General features: G+C 41.1%; 2 protein-coding genes across 3 annotated transcripts in view; one reads left to right on the top strand and one right to left on the bottom strand.

Annotated features, from left to right (window-relative positions):
• FBXO11 (F-box protein 11) overlaps positions 1-1,424 on the top strand; it is a 112,796-nt gene extending 111,372 nt beyond the window's left edge. For both annotated transcript variants that reach the window (XM_027555202.1, XM_027555201.1), the window contains exon 23: positions 77-1,424. In XM_027555202.1, coding sequence (XP_027411003.1) covers positions 77-206 — 130 coding nt within the window. In that variant the 3' untranslated portion in view covers positions 207-1,424. The remainder of the gene's footprint in view (positions 1-76) is intronic.
• MSH6 (mutS homolog 6) lies at positions 1,391-22,795 on the bottom strand. Its single transcript, XM_027555200.1, has 10 exons — positions 22,446-22,795; positions 12,062-12,264; positions 9,153-9,322; positions 5,176-7,720; positions 3,917-4,185; positions 2,816-2,933; positions 2,528-2,617; positions 1,951-2,105; positions 1,668-1,867; positions 1,391-1,561 (listed from the first exon to the last, which is right to left on the bottom strand). Exons 1-10 carry the CDS (start codon positions 22,697-22,699, stop codon positions 1,480-1,482), a joined length of 4,086 nt encoding a protein of 1,361 aa, XP_027411001.1. The 5' UTR covers positions 22,700-22,795; the 3' UTR covers positions 1,391-1,479.
• Positions 22,796-23,243: the final 448 nt, after the last annotated feature.

Raw genomic sequence — 23,243 nt, 5'->3', positions numbered from 1 at the left:
AGCACACTTGCTGTATTACTCAATTGTTTTCCTCTCCTCACTTTCCTAATCTTTGGGTTTTCATATTTTGTTTTAGGTTTTTCTGTGACTGTGGTGCTGGAACACTGTCTAATCCTTGTACGTTAGCTGGTGAGCCTACACATGATACAGATACACTATATGACTCTGCTCCACCTATAGAATCTAATACATTGCAGCACAACTGAATACCTTCCCTAAAGAAAAAGTCCTGCCATTCTAACATCATAACTTAAAACGTTTTGGTTTTTTTTTTTTTTTTTTTTGAAGATTTAAAATATTTGCCCATGCTACAGGAAGAGACTGTATTAAAAATGGATACACAAGGTCAGTTGACACTATGAAGCTCAAGCTACCAAAAAGAAAGTGGCAATATATTGACTCAGGATCTCAAAGCTGGGTGTTTTAGCATTACTGTGTAAAGACTTTTGAAGGGACAGAAGTGAAGAAAATAAGCTTCAATTTTGTACAGATACCAACTTCTGAAAAAAAAAGCTGGTGTTTTTACAACTAGCATTGAATGCAGTCCAACTTGCAGTAGTACTACTCTTCAATAGACAAGCAGCTTTGTTGCTGCTTTTATGGACGTGGGTACCAATTGCTTTTGTAATATGGTAAAAATGTGAGCTAGCACTTCTGCGTTTATTTTGATTTTTTTTTTAACATGTATTCAGATTGAGAAATATGATTTTAATGCTTTAATCTCATGTAGTTTGTTTTTAATTTCAAGCAAAATCTTATTGTACTTGAATGTGCCCTGTTTTGTTAGCACACCTAGACTTGCTGTAACTGTACTCATGTCCCAGTATGTACGTTCTTTCTATGAAAGAGAAAACACTAATCTTAAATTATATCCAGCAATGTTTCTGGTATCCTTTAAGAAAAGTTAAGACTATTATTTCCTTCCCTTCCCTGTGCAGCATTCAAAATCACCCCTAGAAAGAGTGAGTGTTTTAATGAGACTTCCTAGGAAGGGATGCACTGTAAAACAAAAGTATTCTTGTAACTCAGTTTTGTGAAAGGTAAAAACTACTATGTTTTAAAAGTACACTTTAGAAAGTCTCTTCAAAACAGTCCTGTATTTGAACTCTGTTCATAGTTTTTTTTTGAACAGTTTAGACAAATTGCTGGAAATTAAAACAATTTCCCGCATTAAGCTGAGACAAGTATATATACAGCCCTATACAGTTTCATAGCCCCCCCCCCCCTCCATTTATGTGTATTGGTGACAGTGGGTATAAACAGCCTGAAAGTGTATGCATGTACCATAACATCTAGACTTAATATATTGTGGAGTATTCAATAACCATTATGTAGAAGGTAGATAAGAATTAAAAGGGTTTAATTTCCTAGAAAGAAAATGGAAAAATGGTCATTTTTAAAAAATAAAGTTTATTAGATCATAATGTTGTCTGAATTTACCACCTTTGTCAAAAGTGAACTCAAAGCTTGCAATGTAGTCTATAATTCCTCAATCAAAGTCAGCAACTTATGGACAGCATCAGCATCCACAGTAGACCTTTCACTAGCCAAACAAACCTCCCTTAAAATTAAAAAAAATAAAGTTAGTTTGCATTTTTCACAGTGCACCATCCACCCCTTTACTGTTTTTGAAACCGCGTGGTAAAGTTATATCCAATTATAGTTACCGAAATAACCGCAGTGACTGAGTCATCTTCTCAAATTCTCTTGCTTTTCTATGTCCCTTTTGAATAACCTCCTCTGGAAGATTAGCAAGCCTTGCTGCATTAAAACCATAGCTTTTCGGACAGGCTCCTTTAATGAATTTATAGAGGAAGGTAATTGTCTCCTGGCTGGGATCTTCACATTCATTTTCTACCATGCATGCCTAAAAAAGAAAAATTACATGCTGGCAATGGAAGGACCCATTCAAAAACTGACACAATTTTTGAATAAACAATTCATACATACCATGTGTCCTAGGCGCACTGCAACATTTTGAGAATAATCTTCAACTAATGAATGGTAGTGGGTGGAAAACAACGTACGACACTTTATGTTCTCAGCAAGTTCTTTCACAACTGCATTTGCTATTGCTGTCCCATCGAATGTTGCGGTACCTCTTCCTATGAAAATATACGTAACTGTACATTATACAGTCTGCCATATTACATTCCAAAAAGGACAGGCCTCAGAATTGTTTTAAAATGTACTGAGTATCGGCTTAGTACATCCAAAAGCACTCTGTAACAGGCCCTCTCTAGCTAAAGTAGGCCTTATCAGCCCTTGGAGTTCAGGAATACTATTCAAGTGCCACTATGCTTCAGAAACTTCCTTTTAGTTCACTTTAAATAGCCTTATTATCCAATTATCCCTGTATTATAATTTAAATTTTAAAAGGATTTAGAAATTGCCACCTTAGTGCCAACTGTGGGGGGTCTATGGACAAAGGTGGGTATATTCATATTCTTTAAGAAATGTGTCCCTCAGACCATTTTCCAGAAAAATAAGTCTTTGTACTAATGTTTTAGAAATTTTAATGTCTTACCTAATTCATCCACAAGCACCAGAGAATGTGCTGTTGCATGTGTAAGTATACTGGCAGTTTCACTCAATTCAACAAAAAATGTACTTTCACCTTAAAAAAAAAAAAAAAGTGATCAAAATGAGAATCCTCTTTTAACAGCAGAAACATCTTTTAGGTGTATCATTCGAATCTTATCAACTACCCAGCGGTACTAAAGATTAAATTTTACAAAAAGATTACTTTTAGTATGTTAAAACTTGCATAAATGAATTGTCAAATAACAGAGCCTTAGGTAGAAAAATAACTCACCTGACATTATTCTGTCTGAGGCACCAAGTCTAGTAAACACTCTATCAATTGGTGTGAGCCTACACACTTCAGCTGGTACGTAACAGCCCATCTGGGCCATTATAGCTAATAGGCCAGCCTGTGAATGAAGAAGGAAAAAGTATTTTATGACTGATATTAAGAGATAGAGATATCTATGTATATCCAGAAGACAGATAATAAGCCAAGCTAATAAACATTAATTAGAAGTCAGGCACTCTTAAAAAAACAATCTTCACAATCATGTAGGAAAAGTGAGGCCAAGGGCCTAACTGGCTTTAAAACCTCAGAACATACACACTAACCCACTACACTAGTGATTGATTCTCAACTCTGGCTGAACAGTAGGATTAAAACTGCTGATGCCTAGAACCCACTGCAAACCAAACAATTTCAGAGGATGAATACACCCCAACTCCCAGGTACTTTTTTTGTTGTGCTCTCTAGATAATTTTGATTTAAAATGAAAAGGTTAAAAACCTTTACTGCTCCTCTCCAGTCAGCAAATTTGTATAAAGTATATAATACAGTACAGTAGAATAAGAGGGTCAGCAAAAATTTTTTGTCAAGGGCCCAGTGTCTCTGTTACATTTTTTCTAAGCCTAAATCTAAATCATGTTTAGCTCAGTAACTAGCCAACCCCTGACAGGTTAGGAAAATACATTTACTGTCTTCCCTAAAAGCAGTTCCCAACAGTTAACTAAAGGTCATGAATTATATTTGTTTTCCTGTATGAACAAGTGCAATGGTTCTAAGGTTTCCTAGAAATGAACCTAATTTAAGAACAAATGTACATTTGTATAATTTTCTTTCATTATGAATACATCTAACCTTCAAAGGAAATGGATGCAAAGTCAGGGCTCATAAAAGTCATGGCCTGAACCAACTTCACCTTCTTAACTGAAGTACTTCCTTTAACATCAGGCAAATATTTGACCAATGAAATGAACACAGTTCATGACTCAAGGAGTTTTCCTCTGCTTACCAGTAAGTCAGTGACTATCATGAGCTTTTTGGGAAACAATGGCTTAAATGTGTAATAAATTCACTCAAAGTTTTGTAACACCGTTTGTAACACTTTACCTGTCTCATAAGTGTAGACTTGCCTCCCATATTTGGTCCAGTAACAAGCACACAATAAGCTTTGCCATTTTCCTCCTCCTCTTCCTCACAGCCTATTAGAATGTCATTAGGAATAAAGTCATCACCAAAAAAAGTCTTCGTAATGCAGGGATGGCGTGATCCTTTAAGGTCTAGAAAGGGAGGAGTATCTTCTTCTGGCAACAGAATTATTGGACGACACATAGGACCATCACCCCCTCGACTGTAGTTGGTCAGGCACAATAACACATCTGGTAAAGAGAGGACAAAAGTGAGGCTTCATTATTTTTGAGATAACCAACAAAGGCCCAACTTCTATAAAAAGTCTTTCAGAAATGCTTTTTTAGTGGAGGTAGCATGTTCCACTTTAGAAAAGGCAGATTTTTTTCTGTAAGTAGACACTGCAGTGACATTGTTCTAACTGCACAGTATACAAACTGCTTTGTTAATGGATTCATTAGCTGGAAATGAGTCATCAGCCTAAATGTTTTACATGTCTTTGTTACAGTACTTCATTACTTCATTATTAAAATGAGAAATAACATCTAGTTTCAGCTTAAGAAATCTATCCCCTCAAAGTAGAAATTGTCAAAACACAGGAAAAAACCCTCAGAACTAAAAAAACACTTCAAAACTCTAAAATAAGCAAAGGCTTCAAAATAAGTTGGCCATGAAGTTTAAAGAAAAAGGAAATTATTTAGGAAGCTGAAGAGGTTACGTAATTACAAATACATAAACCTGGGCTCTCAGAAATAAACTCAGAAAAGTAGGTGTGATAACTTGGGCTAAGAGAACAAGTAAAGATTAAAATCTTTTCAAATATGTGTGTAGAGTGTAAAACAAAGGTCAAGGGATAGTTTTAAATTAACATAACATAGTAGCTTGGGACTTCCCTGGTGGTTCAGTGGTGAAGGCTCCGTGCTCCCAGTACGGGGCACAAGTTCCATCCTTGGTTGGGAGCTAGAGCCTGCCTGCTGCTGCAGCAATCACAAGTGCCACAACTAAGACCTGCAGCAGGTCTTAGAACATAATGTCCTATGCACCTTTCAAAAACAGCTGAAAAGCAACATTTCTCAAATACTATAAATTCAACTGAAATTTGATCAAAATATATACCCATTACTTGAGTTTAGGGTTATGAGTCAATGGGGACTTTCCAGTGGGCTATAATTTCAATATAAAACTGGCACCCAGGGCATCACTAACTAAAGCTTTAGGAACAAACCTGTTGAAAGCCTTACCCAACACTGCGATGCACTCCACAGCAGCCTGCCAGTCCTTGTAATTTTTATCAAAGTTATAGAACAGTCGCCTCATGCAGTCCTTTAATGATGCGTCTCTCCGTTCTTCGGCGTTTATCAGATTACCCAACTTCTTCTCAATTGTTTTGGTCCAGTATCGTTTACAACCCTTTTTGGTGGATTTCAACTCATATTCTTCTGGCAAATTACGGGTGATGAAATTCTCTGGAATTTCCAACTGGTAACGATTCCTACCAATTCCCCAGTAAACTATGGTTCTACAGCCAATTCGACTGCGCTGTTTCTCCAAGTATTCCAGGAGGCTCTGTTCATTTTCTCTTATGTCAGCAAGAGCTTGGTCATAATCAGAGTCAAATCCTGCTTTGGGAGTAATCAGTCCAGTCTTTCGAGCCTTTTCATGGTCAAAGGCTGTATCCCATCGGTTCAGTTCTGAAGTCAAATCAGGAAAGCGCCCTTCAGGACTTTTTGTCTGCAGAGTAAGGACCTGCTTGAGGATTTTAGACTTAAAGTCATCAATGACTTCTTCCATAATCCCTATAATTTTACATATTACTTTGAATCCTTCCAGAGCAGAAAGAAAATCAATAATCTTTTTTTTGCTGTATGTGGTTTCTTCATACATTATAGCCCTGCTATCTGGGTGGTTCTGGCTCTTGAGGGGAGACCCAACATTATGAATTTTACTCAGGAGTCTCTCAAGGTCTGGAAGCTTCTTAAGAAGGTCTACAACCTCAGAGATTTTGTCAGGCACAACCATTAGGTCTTCTATGGCATCCAGGCGATCATTGATCGCATGAGGGTTACAGAGTGGGGCACAGAGCCACTGCTTTAAGAGCCGTTTACCAAAGGGAGTATGGCAGGTGTCAATCTTCTCTAACAAGGTCCCTTCAGTAGAACCGTTTGTTCCATTCAGAAAAATCTCCAAGTTGTTTAATGTCACAGCATCTAGCACCATTCGTTGATTGGCTTTAGCAAAGACAGCACCAGGTCTTGTAGCATGGACCATGTCAGAATCCAAGGGAACATATTCTTCAAAATTAGCCATTGATAAAAGCTCCTGATCAATAAGGCATTTTTTGAGGTAGAAGACACAACCACCAAGAGCAGAGAGGGCTAATTCACTCTTCTCTCCTGGTGTCAATCCAATAGAATCTGACTCCGAGGTCATACCTTTAAGCACCTGGGGTAGCATCACCCCACCGTCCTCATTTAACTTGTCTGTAAAATATCCTTCTTCAAGGAGAGTTCTCAAAGTTTTGGCTGCATCCCAAAACTGGGAGCCCGGTATCAGACCTTCCTGAAGAGAAGAGGATAATGAACTCTTGAGAATCATCTTAGTATCCATTGAGAGATTTCCCTTCTCAAATAAGACTTGTACTGGAGGATAGTGTGCCACTAAAGTCCTAAACCTGGAACAATGGCGATCATCTGAAAACTGACCTATGAAGAACCTCCCTAGAGAGGTATCAACAAAGCATACTCCATACACGCGAGTGTGGCCAGAAGACTCCTCTTCTTTCTCTTTGAGGCTAAGAAGGTATTTACTGTAGTTCTCCGAGGGGTCACCTTCCAGCACACTGTAGGTCTGTGTACCCTTCGTAATGATCCTACAGATCTCCCTCCGCACCACTCTGTCATACTTAGATATGTGTGCCATTTTTCGGCATCGTGCCTCCATCATTTCTGGGGTCTCAGTCTGTTCTACTCGTGCTACTTTATAGCCCTTCTGGACCAGGGAATCTGAGTATCGGCCAAATGCAATTTCAGGGAAACCAGAATGGGCCCAGTTGCCTTTCATGAATACCAGCCCTAGTTCACTGACCCCAATAAGAGCATCCATGTGGTACATCTCATAAAACTTCCCCACTTTATAAAATATGACCAGATCAAAGTTCTGAGACTTAATTTGCCACCACTTCCTCATCCCAGGAGTACAGGAATTAAGGAAATCCTCGGGCACATAGAGTGTGGATGCATCAAAATCAGGGTGATCAGGCCGCCTCCTGTGCACATCTCTTCTCTTTTCCTCCTTAAGCCACTCTAAAGTTTCATGATACCAGACAGTGGGGCGATTACTGTCATCACATCCCCCACTAATGTGGGCTTGGGGTTCAGAATTTTGAGGGACAGAGAAAGCACTCAAAGTATTCTTGGTTTCTGATGAAATGCCAGTTGCTCGTTTGGTGGCTGAAGGCATTTCCTTCCTTGAACTCTTCCTCTTGAGGGAACCATTCCCAGTTACCATTCTCTTCCGCTTTGGAGCAACTTTGACGGGGGTGTCCAGGCCTTCACTATCACTGTCCCCCACGCCACTGCTTATTTCATCACTGCTTGCTTCCTCCTTAGTGTCTGGCTTGAATTCCACATCAGAGCCACCAACGTCACTCTCAGAGTCTGATATGACCCTTCGTTTTTTTATTTGTCGGCTACTTCGTCTGGATCCTTGCACCTTTGGCCTCACTTCCTCTTCACTCTCAATGTCATTTTCCTCTTCACTCTTATCTGATGTGTAAGTGGCACCTACCTGAGAGACACAGAATATTTTAAAATATAAGAGTAAAATTTGGAAAAATGACAATATTGCTAGGGAATCTCTCTCAATATGCTACAGCTTCATATATCAAGAGAAGAACCCACCTTCAGAAATAAACTATTTTCTTTCTCAATGGATAGCAATTTCAGTTTCACCTAAAATTAATACAAATATCACAATACAGGATTAAGTGATTCTGTCATGAGAGTTCTTTCCTATTCAATACTAATTAAGTCCTTAGGATGACCATACATGACAATACCCATAGGTGATGTCCTCATTAACAGTCACAGCTGTAGAAAAAACTTGTCTTTCTTCCAGGGTCATCTCTCCTCTTACAGTTGAACATATAAAGTTTACCATTCTATAAATTACTTACAATTAAAAAAAAAAAAAAAAAAAAACAGTAATCATTCTAGTTCTAGTCCTTGCTCCTCCACAAACCAGCTCTATTTTTTTTCAGCAAGCCACGTTCAGTTCTCATAGACCTCCCTCATATGTAAAGTAGTTACACGGTTAAATGATTTGTCATTACTACCCAGATCTAAACATCTGATTAATGTTATGATCCCTGGTCTCAACCTCAAAAATAAGATTAAAAACATTTCTTTCTCTCTTTTTGTTTTGGCTGCGCTTGTTCTTAGTTGCACTAATCGGCCTTACTCGTTGTATGTGGGCTCTTAGTTCCTGATGAGGATCGAACCCAGGCCCCCAGCTCTGGGACCACCACTGAAGTGCCAGTTTCTCTTAAAATATGTATTTTATATGCCTATCTCATATAGAATAGAATAAAACAAAATCAAGCAGCTTATAGACGACTCTGTTTAAGCACATCTCATTAATTTACTAAATTAGAAAATAATGTTTAAGTATACCCATTATTTGTTCATTTAAGATTTAATTCACTGAAAGTGACAATTAATATTTGAAACCAAGGTTGTCTTTCAACTTTTTCTTACCAATCTAAAATACAACAAAAAAGCACTAGAACATAAAACTGGATAATTTCCACACCCTCATACAGAAAGTTACTATCAGACACCACAATCAATTTTATCACCATGTCCCACTGTCCCTAGCTCTCTATACTGGTTACCAAAAGGGTATTCCCTCCTATAAGCATGTGTGTTTCCAGCAGACTTGAGAACTTAAGTAAAAAAGGGTGCTAGACTGCTGAGGACTCTAAGTAATTGAATATGATCAGAGGTGTAAGAAAATGTGTGTATGAGTACCAAACACAAGCTCCGGGAGTCGGTGATGGACAGGGATGCCTGGCGTGCTGCAGTCCATGGGGTTGCAAAGAGTTGGACATAACTGAGCAACTGAACTGAAATAAATAGGAAATTACCACTCTAACATGTCCCTCCCTACTTTTCAACATTTTCCAAACAATAGTAACAACTGCCTGTTAGCAGTGTCCCACCTCCGTCTCTTCTTCCTCCTCTGGCTCTGAGGGCTCATCACATACTGCCAACTCAAGCCTCTTAATCTTGTCTTTATTCAAGGCTTCATCTGCACGTTGCATTGCTCTGAGTATTTCAGGCTTTGCACTATAAAAATGACCTCCTTTCTGGGCTTCCTTTGAATGTGAACCTAAAAAACAAACATGTATTTATTTATAAATAAGAACAGTTCGCTGGACATTTGGCTCAATGTATAACACTTGCCCTAACGAACAAGAATGATAACCATCAAGGTGTTTTGTTTTGCCAAAGGCGCACGGGATCTTAGTTTCCCGACCAGGGATGGAACCTGTACCCCTGCAATGGAAGTGCAGTTTTAATCATTAGGCTGCCAGGGAAGTCCTTCAGGTATAATTTTTAATGTCCCATTATTTTTGATTGATATAGATAAGATCAATAAAGCCTTCACAGAAAGAATTTTCAGGGTAAAACTATCAGTGAAACTGGAATTACCTATTTTACCTCCTGTAAGTTACCTTAATTGTTGGTTCACCCAGGACCACTCTCTCTTCCAGAAAGACCTCAGACTGTGGACCCTAAAACCATACCTCTTCGGGTGAGGCATAAGATGTAAAGGAGATTTGAGACCCTTTTTAAAAGACATTGCTTAAGGAAGGCAAAAACTACACTGTAACTTAAATGAAGCAATGACATTAACAATAAGTTAATTCAATAATTCAATAATTAAATTCAATAATTAAAACAATAAGTTCCCAAGGTAGGTAGTTAGATAAGACAGATTTTTTAAAAAATTCTACTCTAAGGAGCCCTAAATTTTGGGAGGATAATAACCCAGGACAGACTTTAAAGTTTTTTCAAAACAGTTGCATCAAAAATGTCTTGCTCTGTTTTAAAGTAAAACTTTTCCTTTATTCATTTCATTTCAAAGAGCTATAGTATTAAATGACATGTCTATCCACTGAGCAAAAGGTTAGATATAGACAATTATAATGGTACAGAATTGTTTTAATTCTTTTCCAAGAGGCCTAACTAGGAATGTCTGTTTTCTTCTACCTGAATGTAACAGCTGCAAATCAAACCTGAATTTGTCTAACAGATCCAAACATTACATTACTCCCTCCTTTCAGTATACTAAAACTGATGGGACATCCTAAAGTTCCATGGAATTAGCAACTTTTATGAGCTGTCTAAAACAAAGCTGCAATTTCTTATTTCTCTAAAGAGCTGCACCAAAACTACAAACTGCAGCAGTCAAAATCATTAAGAGTGGCTGTGAACTTTCCCAAAGTGCCTGTTACAGCTGTGCTCACCCTGCCGATCTAGTATCAATCACCACCATTCCCCAAAACCTCTAATGCAAACTACAACCCTAAGACCATCCCCCCGACCAAAAGCCTACTGTTTTCATGCACACCTCTTTGTGGATTTATTCACATAAACGTTTTGCAACAATTCGGAAATTTAAAGGGCAAAGAGCAATATGCACATCTTTATAAAATAATTACAACATAAACTTTTGATCTCTTTTTAGTCATCTTTTGCCAAGGCTTGGTTTAGCATCTCAAAATTAGTCCTGGAAAAAGACCTCATTTATCATCTGGTCCAACTTGCATATAAGCAAACAGAAGTTACTTTGGCCAAGATTATACAGCAAATTAATGGAGAAGACTAAAGTAAATTCTCTTACTCTGTTCTCGCCCTGCACATCAGGTTTCTACACAGGCCTATCTGCCCTGCAGGATGAGGAGTGATACGACCAAAAGGGCATGATTCCCAGGCTTCTGGGAAACTGACCACTGTTCTGATTCCAAGATACTGAATTCAGCAATGTCCTAGCCAGGAGTCTGAAGATAATGGAAAAAACCTGTGCATGCCCAGGATGACATGCATCCTGCAGTCACCCTGCACATGCACTGCAGGAGACTGACAGGGTGCAGCCAGCCTAGGTGAAACCATACGCGCAGGACTGCTGATGTCTGTGATAAATACGGCTGGGCCTGGGAAGAGTGAGTCAAGGTTCCGGAAGTCTAGTTCTGATGTGAAACTCAACTCAGATGTGCTCATAAGGTGAGCATTTTGAAGCCAAGGTCGCATGCTTCTCCACCTGTCCTAGAGTATGTCACTGATCTATATGTTCTGTATCTTGGCTACACTGTCTTTCTTTTGGAACCTTTTAAGATAGGAACCGGAGAAGGCAATGGCACCCCACTCCAGTACTCTTGCCTGGAAAATCCCATGGATGGAGGAGCCTGGTAGGCTGCAGTCCATGGGGTCACTAAGAGTCGGACACGACTGAGCGATTTGACTTTCACTTTTCACTTTCATGAATTGGAGAAGGAAATGGCAACCCACTCCAGTATTCTTGCCTGGAGAATCCCAGGGATGGGGGAGCCTGGTGGGCTGCCGTCTATGGGGTAGCACAGAGTCGGACACGACTGAAGCAACTTAGCAGCAGTAGCAGCAAGATAGGAACACTTTTTTTCATGTCTGAATCTGGCATTGTCATCCATCAGGAGATCCAATCATGAAGTCCTTTTTCCTTTAAGGGTTTGAAGTGAAGTCGCTCAGTCGTGTCCGACTCTTTGCGACCTCATGGACTGTAGCCTACAAGGCTGCTCTGTCCATGGAATTTTCCAGTCAAGAGTACTGGAGTGGGTTGCCATTTTGATATTGCTATAAGTCGCTCAGAAGGACAGAAATAAAAATTCAACTCCACGCTACAAACTGGCCAAAGATCAGCTACATCTTATCCTTTTCCCATGCTAGAAGCTTTTACCACACCCACTCTTAAAATTTATTGGAGTAAAATATGCTTAAATCCACTGTGTAGGAGACACGAACATTCAGACTCACATGTGCGTGGGTTCTATCTTACAAACATACCCAACCTGCAAAGTAAATCTCTTACCTGTATATGGCTTTAATAGCCTTCTGCTAACCCAGCCCCGTGTTGGGCTGTCATCAAAAAACTGTACATGAACTCGGGCAGACTTTCCTTTCTCACGGATGAATGTTCCATCAAAAGGGTGGTTGTAAACCAGGCAAGGCCACCAAGGGTAACCCTCCATCTTGGCCCAAACCAAATCACCTGGTGAGAAGTCACAAGAACTGCTGCCAAGAGAAAATACATAATTTGGTTAATACTTTGTTAAGTTACATTAAAGGCAATTACGACAAACAAGCAGTTCTAAGGAAGGTATCTTAAGACACCTTTGAAATTTTCTGGCATTAATATTCAGGCACAGAAATTCTAAAACTAATGATTTTTTAAAATCAAATTTTCAAGTCATTTTTAAAAATCATAAGCAAATATCACAAGACAACACAAATATAATGGTATTAAAGTTAGAAATTATCTCACAATTATTCAAGGTTTAAAAACTGGCAGAATTCTGACAGACTGGTAATAGCAGGAAAAAGACAAACTCATTGTACATGTGATTCAAATTATTACATCTGTACTACCACATGTATACATTAGGAACAGGATCTGACCCAAAGTATTAATAAAATATCAAGCATAATGCCTAGGCAAATTTGCTATACTTACATTAAAAATTATTTCATTAAAACTTTGCTCCAATGTATTCCAAATACCCCAAAAGCCAGCAGACTAATACCCCTAGCCCATCCCTAAAAATCTAGTTTTGTGGGAAAACTTAAGAGGTAAGTATGTACTGTGCCCAAAATAGTTGTGTACACAACTAGTTGTATAAATAAACCTACAGAATCAACAGGAGATCTAATCTTCACAAAAACTGACTTAGCCCTGAAGATTTCCTGAGAAAGGGAGAGGAGGAGGAGAATTATACAAGAGTCCCTCAGTGATAGAGAGGCCGCAACAACTATAAACCCTGCTCCAGTAGTATATAACCATGATTTTCTAAGCCTGCTTAAAGGTTTTCACTGAATAATGACAAATATAAAATAAGTACATTACAAAAGAGAATATTTCAGATATTTTAGAACAATCAGTTAAGGCCACCTTATTCAGGCTCAATCATAAAACTGAAGTATTTCTTTCTTCAAAAAATGTGGATGTGGAAATCCCTATGCTAGACAGAAAAGAAACCAGAACAGGAGCATGGCTTCAGCTGGTACTTACATCCAGGGCCTTTAAAGTACATTCTTCTTTCAACTTAGAAAACTGTAGTGACCAGCATGAGTTTATAATTATTGCTGTCAAACACCACAGGGGTCATCTTCAAACAGGGAGCTATGTCTGCACAATTCAGGTCTCTCATTACTAACATATCCATTTGTTAACAGGAGACAAAGATCCTTATCTCTGTGTGGAACTGTCAAGCAGGCTTTCCCTTAACTTAGCCGGGCAACCACTTAACCACAAAGTCTATCACACTGGGATCAGGAAACCACAAGCTTTCCTTGTATGTTAGGTTCTGAGAGTACCCTAAATTTGTACCCTTTTCTGTTGCTAAAAGAGGAAAATAACCTTTGTCCATATATAAATACACTATCAGAATGGAGTCTGAACTCTATGACAGTAACTTCTAGAAGACTGACCAGAGAGCAAATACATGTTATGCCAATGAACACGTCTCCTCATAGGAAGCATATGTCTGGCTGTAAAGTCTTCAGACATCAGACTACAAAGTGTTGGCCAAAGTCGATTTTTCTGACAGGAACCAGTAAGGATACTCATCAGTCCGGCCTGGCTGCCCTTCATCCCTTAAGAGATGAAATTTGATGTGTACATCAAGAAGCCTGAACTCATCACTGGCTAGTCTGAAGCAGTTCCTCCCCTAGGTGAGCTCAGGCTGGCCAAAATGGAGTCAGGTTGCCAGAATGGAGTCAAGTTCACGAAGTGTTCAGTTGCTCAGTCATGTCCAACTCTTTGCAACTCCATGGACTGCAGCACTGCAGGCCTCCTTGTCCATCACCAACTCCCGGAGCTTGCTCAAACTCATGTCCATTGAGTCAGTGATGCCATCCACCCATCTCATCCTCTGTCGTCACCTTCTCCTCCTGCCTTCAATCTTTCCCAGCATCAGGGTCTTTTCAAATGAGTCAGTTCTTCGCATCAGGTGGCCAAGGTACTGGAGTTTTAGCTCCAGCATCAGTCCTTCCAATTCAGGACTGATTTCCTTTAGGATGGACTGGTTGGATCTCCTAGCTGTCCAAGGGACTCTCAAGAATCTTCTCCAATACCATAGTTCAAAAGCATAAATTCTTCCGCACTCAGCTTTCTTTATAATCCAACTCTCACATGCATACATGACTACTGGAAAAATCATGGCTTTGACTAGATGGACCTTTGTTGGCAAAGTAATGTCTCTGCTTTTTAATATGCTGTCTAGCTTGGTCGTAGCTTTTCTTCCAAGGAGCAAGCATCTTCTAATTTCATGGCTACAGTCACCATCTGCAGTGATTTGGGAGCCCCAAAAAATAAAGTCTGTCACTGTTTCCATTGTTTCCCCATCTATTTGCCATGAAGTGATGGGACCGGATGCCATGATCTTAGTTTTCTGAATGTTGAGTTTTAAGCCAACTTTTTCACTCTCCTCTTTCACTTTCATACAAAGTGTTAGTGCTTTTAAAAGTGAAGACTGTTTTCCTTGCCCATGTGAGGGTAAGGACTAAGGTATGGCTAATTCAAAGGTAGCTATTTCATTACATACATGTCTATAAGAGTTACACATTCTTTAGAAAAGAGTTAGCACATCAGGGACTTTGACAAGAATGAACATCTTGGTGGTACATTTGCAGTTCAAGGGATCAGGATGCCCCAAAACTAACAATTCTGTTTTATCTCTGTGAAGCAACAAAGCACTTGCAAGTATCTCAGATGTCTTAGAAACTAAATATGTAGATCAAAATTCTTAAGCAAAAAATATGAGATGGCCACACTTGCCTCCTGAAAGTTCCTGTCTGTCCTCAATTAAGAGTAACTCAAGTTTCCAGCTGAGACCCAAGACATGGGAGAAAAAACTTTGAGTTCTATACCTTTAACAGTACTAAGTTAATATAGTTTTTATCCCAAAGGAAATCTGAGCTTTCTAAGACTGTTACCTTAAAACTGTCATTTGTATAAAAGCGAACAAACTGTACAACAAATTGTAAAACGATGTTCAAAGGTTTCAAATTGACATAGATTCCTTTCCAAGCAACCAACTTGAAAATGTAATGTCTTTAGGGCTTCTCTGGTGGCTCAGTGGTAAAGAATTCACCTACCAATGCAGCGGACATGGGTTCAAGCCCTGATCTGGGAAGATCCCACATGGGGTGGAGCAACCAAACCCGTGCACAACTGCTGAGCCTGTACACTAGAACCTGCCTGGGAGCTGCAACTGCTGAAACCCGAGTGCCCTGAGCCCATGCTCTGCACAGGAGAAGCCACAGCAATGAGAAGCCGGCACACAGTGCAACCGGAGGGGCCCGTGCTTGCCACAACTAAAGCAAAGCCTTCACAGCAATGGTAGCACAGCCAGAAGTAAATAAACAAAGAATTTTTAAATTTTAATGTCTTTAAATGTATTTGAAAAGCAAATAAATGTGCATCCTCACTAGAGGAAGAAACACATAAAAAGCTAATTACAATCATCAGATCTGTAAAGCTAAAATGCCATCATAAACTGAATTGTTTAAAAACAAAATTGTTTTTTTAACATCACCTCACCCTAAACATAAACTTATACTTTCAGAATCTTATGTATAACTTAACTCTGCTGTTAAGAATTGGGCCGGGTGGGGGAGGCACGGGCGGAATGCATTCCCTGGTGGTCCAGTGGTTAGGACACAAAGCCTTCACTACCTGGAGCAACCAAAAAAAGAAAGCAGAAGTACACTCTAAATGCTAAGACTAAAAATACAGTTAAAAAAAAATGGATAGTTTCCCCAATGTTAAAAGGCTTTTCAGAAAAAAATTCTTTTTAATCTACTGACTTTCTATGTGCAAATGAATTCTTTAAAGTTAATTTAAAATTCTGATCTCTAGTAGTTGTGCAGTCTCCACAAAATATCAAAATAAAAGGAACATAAATTTTAATCCATGCAAATATTCAGACTTTTACCAATACTAATACCTATTTTAAAGTATCTAACTATAACTTAAGCATGGGATCACAGTGGAATGTACTATAATTTGAATATCTATTTTTCATACATTGATCCTTAAAGAGCCAGAGGACTTTATAAAATCAGAGATGGATACAAAGCCAGAGATGGCTCTACTTGAAACTTTATTTAACAGTCGTATTCAGACTTCACTGTATTTTAACATTTGGCTCCGTTTCCTGACAATCTTAATACCTTTCTCTTTTCAGATAACTAGGGCTGTGTTAAATATTAACAAGGATCATCAAACCCCATGCAATGCAAATCCAATTTGAAAATATCTAGGCCAAAAAGTCACTTTACAATGTAGAATGGTTCTTCTTGGAGCCCAATGTGAAATCCCAAAATAAATACAGGAATTAGCCTATAAATTAGCCTACTGTCGGGAGCTGTGTTAGGCATTACTGACAAAATGGAGGCACGGCCCCAACTCCTTCTCCTTGTCCCGAAAGCACGGACCCGGGATGAAGGAGTTAGGCCTTGTGATTCTGACTTGTTTTTTCCTCTCCTCGGCTGAGTTGACTGAAAAGAACATTAAGGTGCTTACTGTTCTTGAGAGGAGCATAAGAAGGCACAAAGCCTTCTGCAGCTGTGCTCAGAGAATAATTCATAAAGTTAATCATTGACATTCAAGGTTCCAGGATGAGCACATAGGCTGCAGCTTGAGGCCATGGGAGGAACTGCTATCTGAAACCTATTTGTGAGGGAAATGTTTATGGCAAAGGAATTTACTGAATTTAGGGCTTAGGAATAATTAAGATAGTTAGAAGCTAAAGATTTAAGGAATGTTGTAATGTTAGCATATTTTACTACAGCTGATAGAAATAAGGCATTTTGGAGATATTAGTGGTTAGAAGCCTTTTTAGAGAAAGTGAGCTCAGGATACTAGGGGCAAACAGGATTTAGAAAGATAAGAAATAAACTGAGGAATGTGGTATGCAGCCCAGACATTAGCATGAGTTACAGTGTATTCACAAGGACACATGAGAAGTAGATAAGAGAATCTATGAGGCAGGAACTCCTTCTGAGGGGCAACAATGATTTATGGAGACAACAAATCTGGGTCAGTGGGAACTGAAAATGTCAAACCTCTGACCTAATGCTTTTATAAAAGTATAAAAGAGAATCTTAAGCTTGAAATAAATATGCAGACCAAGAAATATGAATGAGAGGCTCCATCAATACTCGCAGACACTCCTTCAGGCTGATTCCCTGGCTGCTGGAGCTGGACTCTGGCAGCCTACTTTATAAATATGATTCGACTATGATTTTACAAGCGGTTTTTGTTTTCTGGCTGTGCCACACACCTTTGTGGGATTTTAGTCACCCGAGAAAGGACCAAACTGGGCCCTTGGCAGTGAGAGTGTGGAGTCCTGACCACTGGACCACCTGGGGATTCCCTTGTTTTTAAAATGAAAATGTATCTCAAATGTTTGATATTCTTGGGATTTTTAAAGACAGCTTTAAAAAGGTAAGAGGAAAGGTGACAGCTCAGAAAAACAAGTGTAAAACATACAACTAAAACACAACTTCACACCACTAAAAATAAGAAATGACTTAATAAAGCTAAATATATATGAACAATCTTACACTTTTGCTTTAAAAAATGCCATTATTTTTGCTCCCTCTTCAGCCCATTACCTTGGTGTCGATTATTACTTGTGCCCCAAATTTATAAGCAACATTTCTGTCTACTTTTTAAAACAGAATCAGTAGATACAAAAGCAATGCTAGAATTTGCTCCTATAAACAATAAACTTAGACTGGCTATGTGTAAAAAAAATGTGTGTATATAAACACAAGTTTCACAAAGGTGAACATACTCTCAAGCCAACTATCAGTGTTTGTATCTACTTCTCAACGTAGAATATTAGAGTAGAATTCCCCTACCCTCAAATAGCTAATGAGAAAACAGAAGTAACCAGAGAAATTATTACCAAGGGCTCCCATCACACCTACCCACCTACCCATCTACCTGCACCTCTCTGCCCTTCACCTGGCTTTCCTTCCTTCGGCTTGGATAACTATGGCCATCTATCACTTATGCGTGAGGTCTAGGACAACCATATAAATTATCATCCAAACTGGCCTCTAAAACTATTTCCTAAATATTATTAGAAAAGAAGCCTATAAAAAAACTAAAACCAGGGCTCTTTGGAAAGCAGCTCAAGGAGCAGGGACAACTGATAATCGTCATCAGAATGAAAGTTCTGAGATAATGTTATAAGTTATAAACGCCAGCTTAAAAGAGGCTCCTGCTGGCCAAATTAGTGTAACAAGTTCAGCACCTTTTTAGTTATATCGATTAAATAAAATTAAGTCTGTGAAACCAAGTCCACCATGATACTTTTTTAAAAGCCTGAATTCTTTTCTTACAAAAACTAATATCATTACATTAAGTGTGATATTATTTAGAATATATTACTATAAATAGATTTAACTGTATGAAAAGTAGAAGGAAAGGCATCTACAACTAGGGCAGATTGTTACCTTTAACTAAAGGCTCTTAGGGGAAAAAAAAAAAACCTTGTCACGGTCTGACACACCACTCCTATAAATGAATACAAGGCACACATTTAAAATTTTTTACTGTCCTCATTTCTCATAATCAACAGATAATTATTGAAATGAGATTGCAAAAAATAAACCAGCTAAGATTTGCTTTAAAAATCCAGATTAAAAAAAAAATCCAGATTTAGGTAGTCAGAAGCCTTCCTCACAGCTCTTTCAATTGTCTTAATAAGCTAGAGGGGACTTCCCTAGTGGTCCAGTGGTTGAAATTTCACCTTCTGATGCAGGGGGTGTGGTTTCCATCCCTGGTCTGGGAGCTAAGATCCCACAGGCCTCCTGGCCAAAATACCAAAACAAAACAGAAGCAATATTGCAACAAATTCAATAACAACTTAAATTTTTTTTTTAAAGGCTACAGAAGAAATGAAGTACTGAGAAGCAGGCCCAGAGTGCATAGACATACATCCTGCAGCCATTTACTCAAACTGATGTCACCTCAACTGCTTCCTCTTTCTCAACCCAGGTGAAAAAAAGACTTTTGCATCACACCTGACAAAGACACTAGGGGAAGGAAAGAAAAAAAGACAAAACACGTTAACACTGGTGCACAAGAGGAAACTGAATGACAAATAACCACTGAAAGATGCTCAACTTCTTCCAACTGACCCCTAGGAAAAGTCCAAACGTTTTTGTAGCCCATAGCAGAGACTGGATCTCCTCATACCTAAGGCTCCAGCCTCCTGTCTTCATTCTCAATTGGCAGGACCCTCCTCTTCCTGCACCAGCTTCCTAAAACCCCCTCACCTCTACAGCAGCTGAGCTAACCTCTACTTACCTATCCTCTGGTCTCAGCCTTAGAGCTGAAAGCCTACCCAGACCCATACATACCCCATCCTCCCCTCAAAGTGAACAGAGCTCACCGGCTCTGCTCCTGCTCTAAAACTGCCTTTTTGCTTGTCCTATTCACTCTTGTATAGGGGTTCCACAACACCCAATACTGTGCCTGCCAGAGGAGGTTATGTTAACATTTATTAAGTGAAGGCCAAATCTATCTAATGAATGGAGAGCTCTTTAGAAACCTAGAATCAAATGCCAATTTTTCCTGAATACCCTGAAAGCAGTCCTATAGACCTAGTAGGTGGTCAAGTGTAAACAATATTATTCTTTTATAAGTCTTTTATGAGTTTCCAAAATTCAGACCTAAAAAAAAAAAAAACCTGCATATGCTATTCAAAATATAAAGCACAACCATACAACAAATAATTCCATTCATTTAGAATGGATGCAGGAAGAATCAATTCAAGTTTAGATGAACGTTAACGCTTTGTCCATCTCTTACCATGCATCCATTACAGAGGATGCCCATGTAGGGAAGGAAAAAAATTATTTCGGAAAAATATTTAATTTTCACTGGAGTATAATTGATTTACAATGTTGTGTTAGTTTGTGGTGTACAGCTAAGTCAATCAGCTATACTTATACATACAACCCTTTTTTAGATTTCCTTCCCATTTAGGTCACCACAGAGCACTGAGTAGAGTTCCCTGAGTTATACAGGAGGTTCTCATTAGTTATGTATTTTATGCATAGTATCAATAGTGTACATACACATCAATCCCAATCTCGCAATTCATCCCACCCCCAGGGAAAGTATTTTTCCGTCTACCCATCTGAGTTCTTGGCTGAGAAAGAGAACCTGAGTAACACTCCTGGAGATGGCCCACGTTACCACCTTAAACCTCTGTCTTCAGCTATAGACAAAGGAAAGATAGGGGGCCGGGGAGGGAGACCAGGGAGGTTACCAAGAAAAGAATAAAAAACAAGGCTATGTTTGTTATTAAGATTTCAGTTCAGTGCCTATGGAATCTCCCTTTTCTTCTTCGTACAGAGAGGCAGGCATCCTTACAAATGGAGATTTCCCTTTTAAATGTAAATTTCCCTTACAGAAGAATAACTTCTACTGTTCTCAAAGCTTCTCCCATATCTTCCCCTTCTCAAAAAATACTCAGCTCAAAATAACCTCTATGCCAAAGACACATTCTGGGGTGGCAAATCCTGCCACTTGTCGGGCAACTACATAAACTTCCTGAGAGGATCGCTTGGAGGAAGGTAACACTGTAATTACAGCCGCACTTTGAAAAATCTGTGGGACGCCTAAAACGCAAGGCATTCGAAATCAACTACTCAGCTCTCTGATCTTGAATGTGTGCTTTTTTTTTTTTTTTTTGTACCACTATTTCACCCTTTCAGACGGCTGCCATTACACTTTATGCCTAATGCAATACATGGGATACAGTAAGTGCGAGCTTTTCAAAATGTCGCCCGCTACTTCAACAAAGGCCAGCCAAACCGTGAAACACCACCAAACTGCCTAGGAGAGGAAGCCACCGCCGGGCAAGCTTCCCCTTTATCACGTTCGTATCCCTCTCCCAGAGCCCTATCAAGGCCTTTGGGGGCTCTCAATTCAGGAAAAAATTACAGTCCCACATCCTCCCCTGAAATCCCCAACAAAAGATGCACTATTAAGGGGAGTGCTTTCGGTCTAGTGGTTAGGATTCCGCGCTGTCACTGCCATGGCCCAAGTTCAATCCCTAGTCCCCGAACTTAGATCCCGAGCGCTTTCCTGGTGAGGCAAAAAAAAAAAAAAAGATGCACTATTTCTTAAACTAATATTATTTTCAACTCGCATAATACTTCCAGGTGTCAAAATTAACATTCAGCTTTCCATCTGTTTTGATGCATATGCAATCTATCTACACGTTGACCCAGCTTGGTCCCTGCACTTTCTGCTCCCCGCCCCTGCAATCCTAACTCGGACCAATCAGGCCCCTTGGTTTACCAGCTGACACACCCCCGCGCTCTAAACTTGCTGTCCACTCCCCAGTGTTAGTCGGTCAGTAGAGTCTAGACTTTTTGCAACTCCAAGGACTGTAGCCCACCAGGCTCCTCTGTCCATGGAATTCTCCAGGCAAGAATAATGGAGTGGGTATCCATTCGCTTCTCCAGGGGATCTTCCCGATTCAAGGATCGACCCGGGGTCTCCCGCATTGCCGGCAGATTCTTCACCGTCTGAGCCGCCAGGGAGGCCCCAAGATTCCTACAGAAAGTAACACTCACCCACCCCAAGAGCCTACACAGCCACCCCGCCAGAGGCTTCGCATCCGAGGCTCTAATCCAAACACCGAGGGTGTTCCTCGAGCAACTAGCGGGCTCGAAATGGACCATCCCGGCTCTGATGGGGGAACATCCTCCGGATATCCCACTCGAAGCACGCCGCGACCCGACAACCTGCTGGTTCCCGGCGTCCATCCCTGCCGCGGGCATTCCTCCTTCCTGCCACCCCTCCCCCGCCCGGGGCAGGCGCCACCCCTCCCTCGCCCAGAGGGCGCACCGCGCGCAGCGCAGGCCAGCTCTTTTCTTTTCCCGCCCCACCCCCCAGTACTCCCTTCTCCCCTTTCTCCTTCCTACTCCAAGCACCTTCCACTCCTCCTCCCGCACCTGGCGGACTTCTCCTCCTCCACCTCTGAACTAAGTGCGTCCTCCCCTCCCTGCCAACCCCCTCTCCTTGCACGGCCGATTTCCTCACACCCTGTTTACAAGCTACACCCCCAATTCTCCCTGCAGCCCCACCTCCTCCGAGCCCAGGGCTTGGACGCGCAACCCTAACCCAGCGAGGCCACCTCCCTGCACCCCCCCTACGCCGCTACCTGGCGGGGACCGCAGGGGATGCCGACTTCCGCAGCCCTCCGTTGAGGTTCCTGGCCTCGGCCCGCGACGTGGTACCCGCTAGGGGCTCAGGCCCGGCCTCGTTCCAGGCCGCATCCCCGCCTGGGGAAGGGGAGGCCCCGGTGGCAGCGGCGGCGGCGCTGCTTCCACTTGAGGCTCTGACGGGGGCTTTGTTGGCATTATTCACGGCTGGAGACTTAGGGAAGAAGCTAAACAGCGTGCTCTGTCGCGACATAGCCACAGAGGCCGAGGCTCAACCGCTCTGTCGGACAGAGCCACTAGAGGCAAGGCAGCTACCGCGCGGGGCCTACTGGCGGGAAATCTGGGGGGAGGTGCGCTCCGCGGGAGGAACTCTGGCCCCAGCGGCCAATCGGCAGGCGCCTGGGCCTGCGCGGGCGGCGTCACTGGCGGCGCCACTGGCGGCGCGCGTCCGACCCCGCCCCCTCGGGCGCCAAGAGACGTGGGGAGGGGCGGGGTCACTCCGCCGCTGCGCGGGGCAGTAGCCCGTGGTGCTGCCAGCAGCTCGCGACTAGGCGGGTACGGCTCGGGGCTGGATAGGACTGGAAACCTCGACCCACATAGAACCTGGCGCGGCTGCGGGGCTCCTCACCTCGGAAAGACGTTCGTCTTTGAAAGGGAATCTAGAGTCACCGGAGCTGCGATCACGTAGGGGCCGGTGTGTGCAGAGTGCGTGCACCGCCTAGACAGTACAAGGAGGGTAAGCCCAACGGTCACGGAAAGAGACCCCCTGCGGAGAAACGCCTGCCAGCGCCTGCGTG

Source organism: Bos indicus x Bos taurus, chromosome 11, assembly GCF_003369695.1.
Source record: "Bos indicus x Bos taurus breed Angus x Brahman F1 hybrid chromosome 11, Bos_hybrid_MaternalHap_v2.0, whole genome shotgun sequence".
Classification (NCBI taxonomy): Eukaryota; Metazoa; Chordata; class Mammalia; order Artiodactyla; family Bovidae; genus Bos; species Bos indicus x Bos taurus.
The sequence above is the reverse complement of the archived record's forward strand: the minus strand, read 5'-3'. Positions and strand labels throughout refer to the sequence as shown.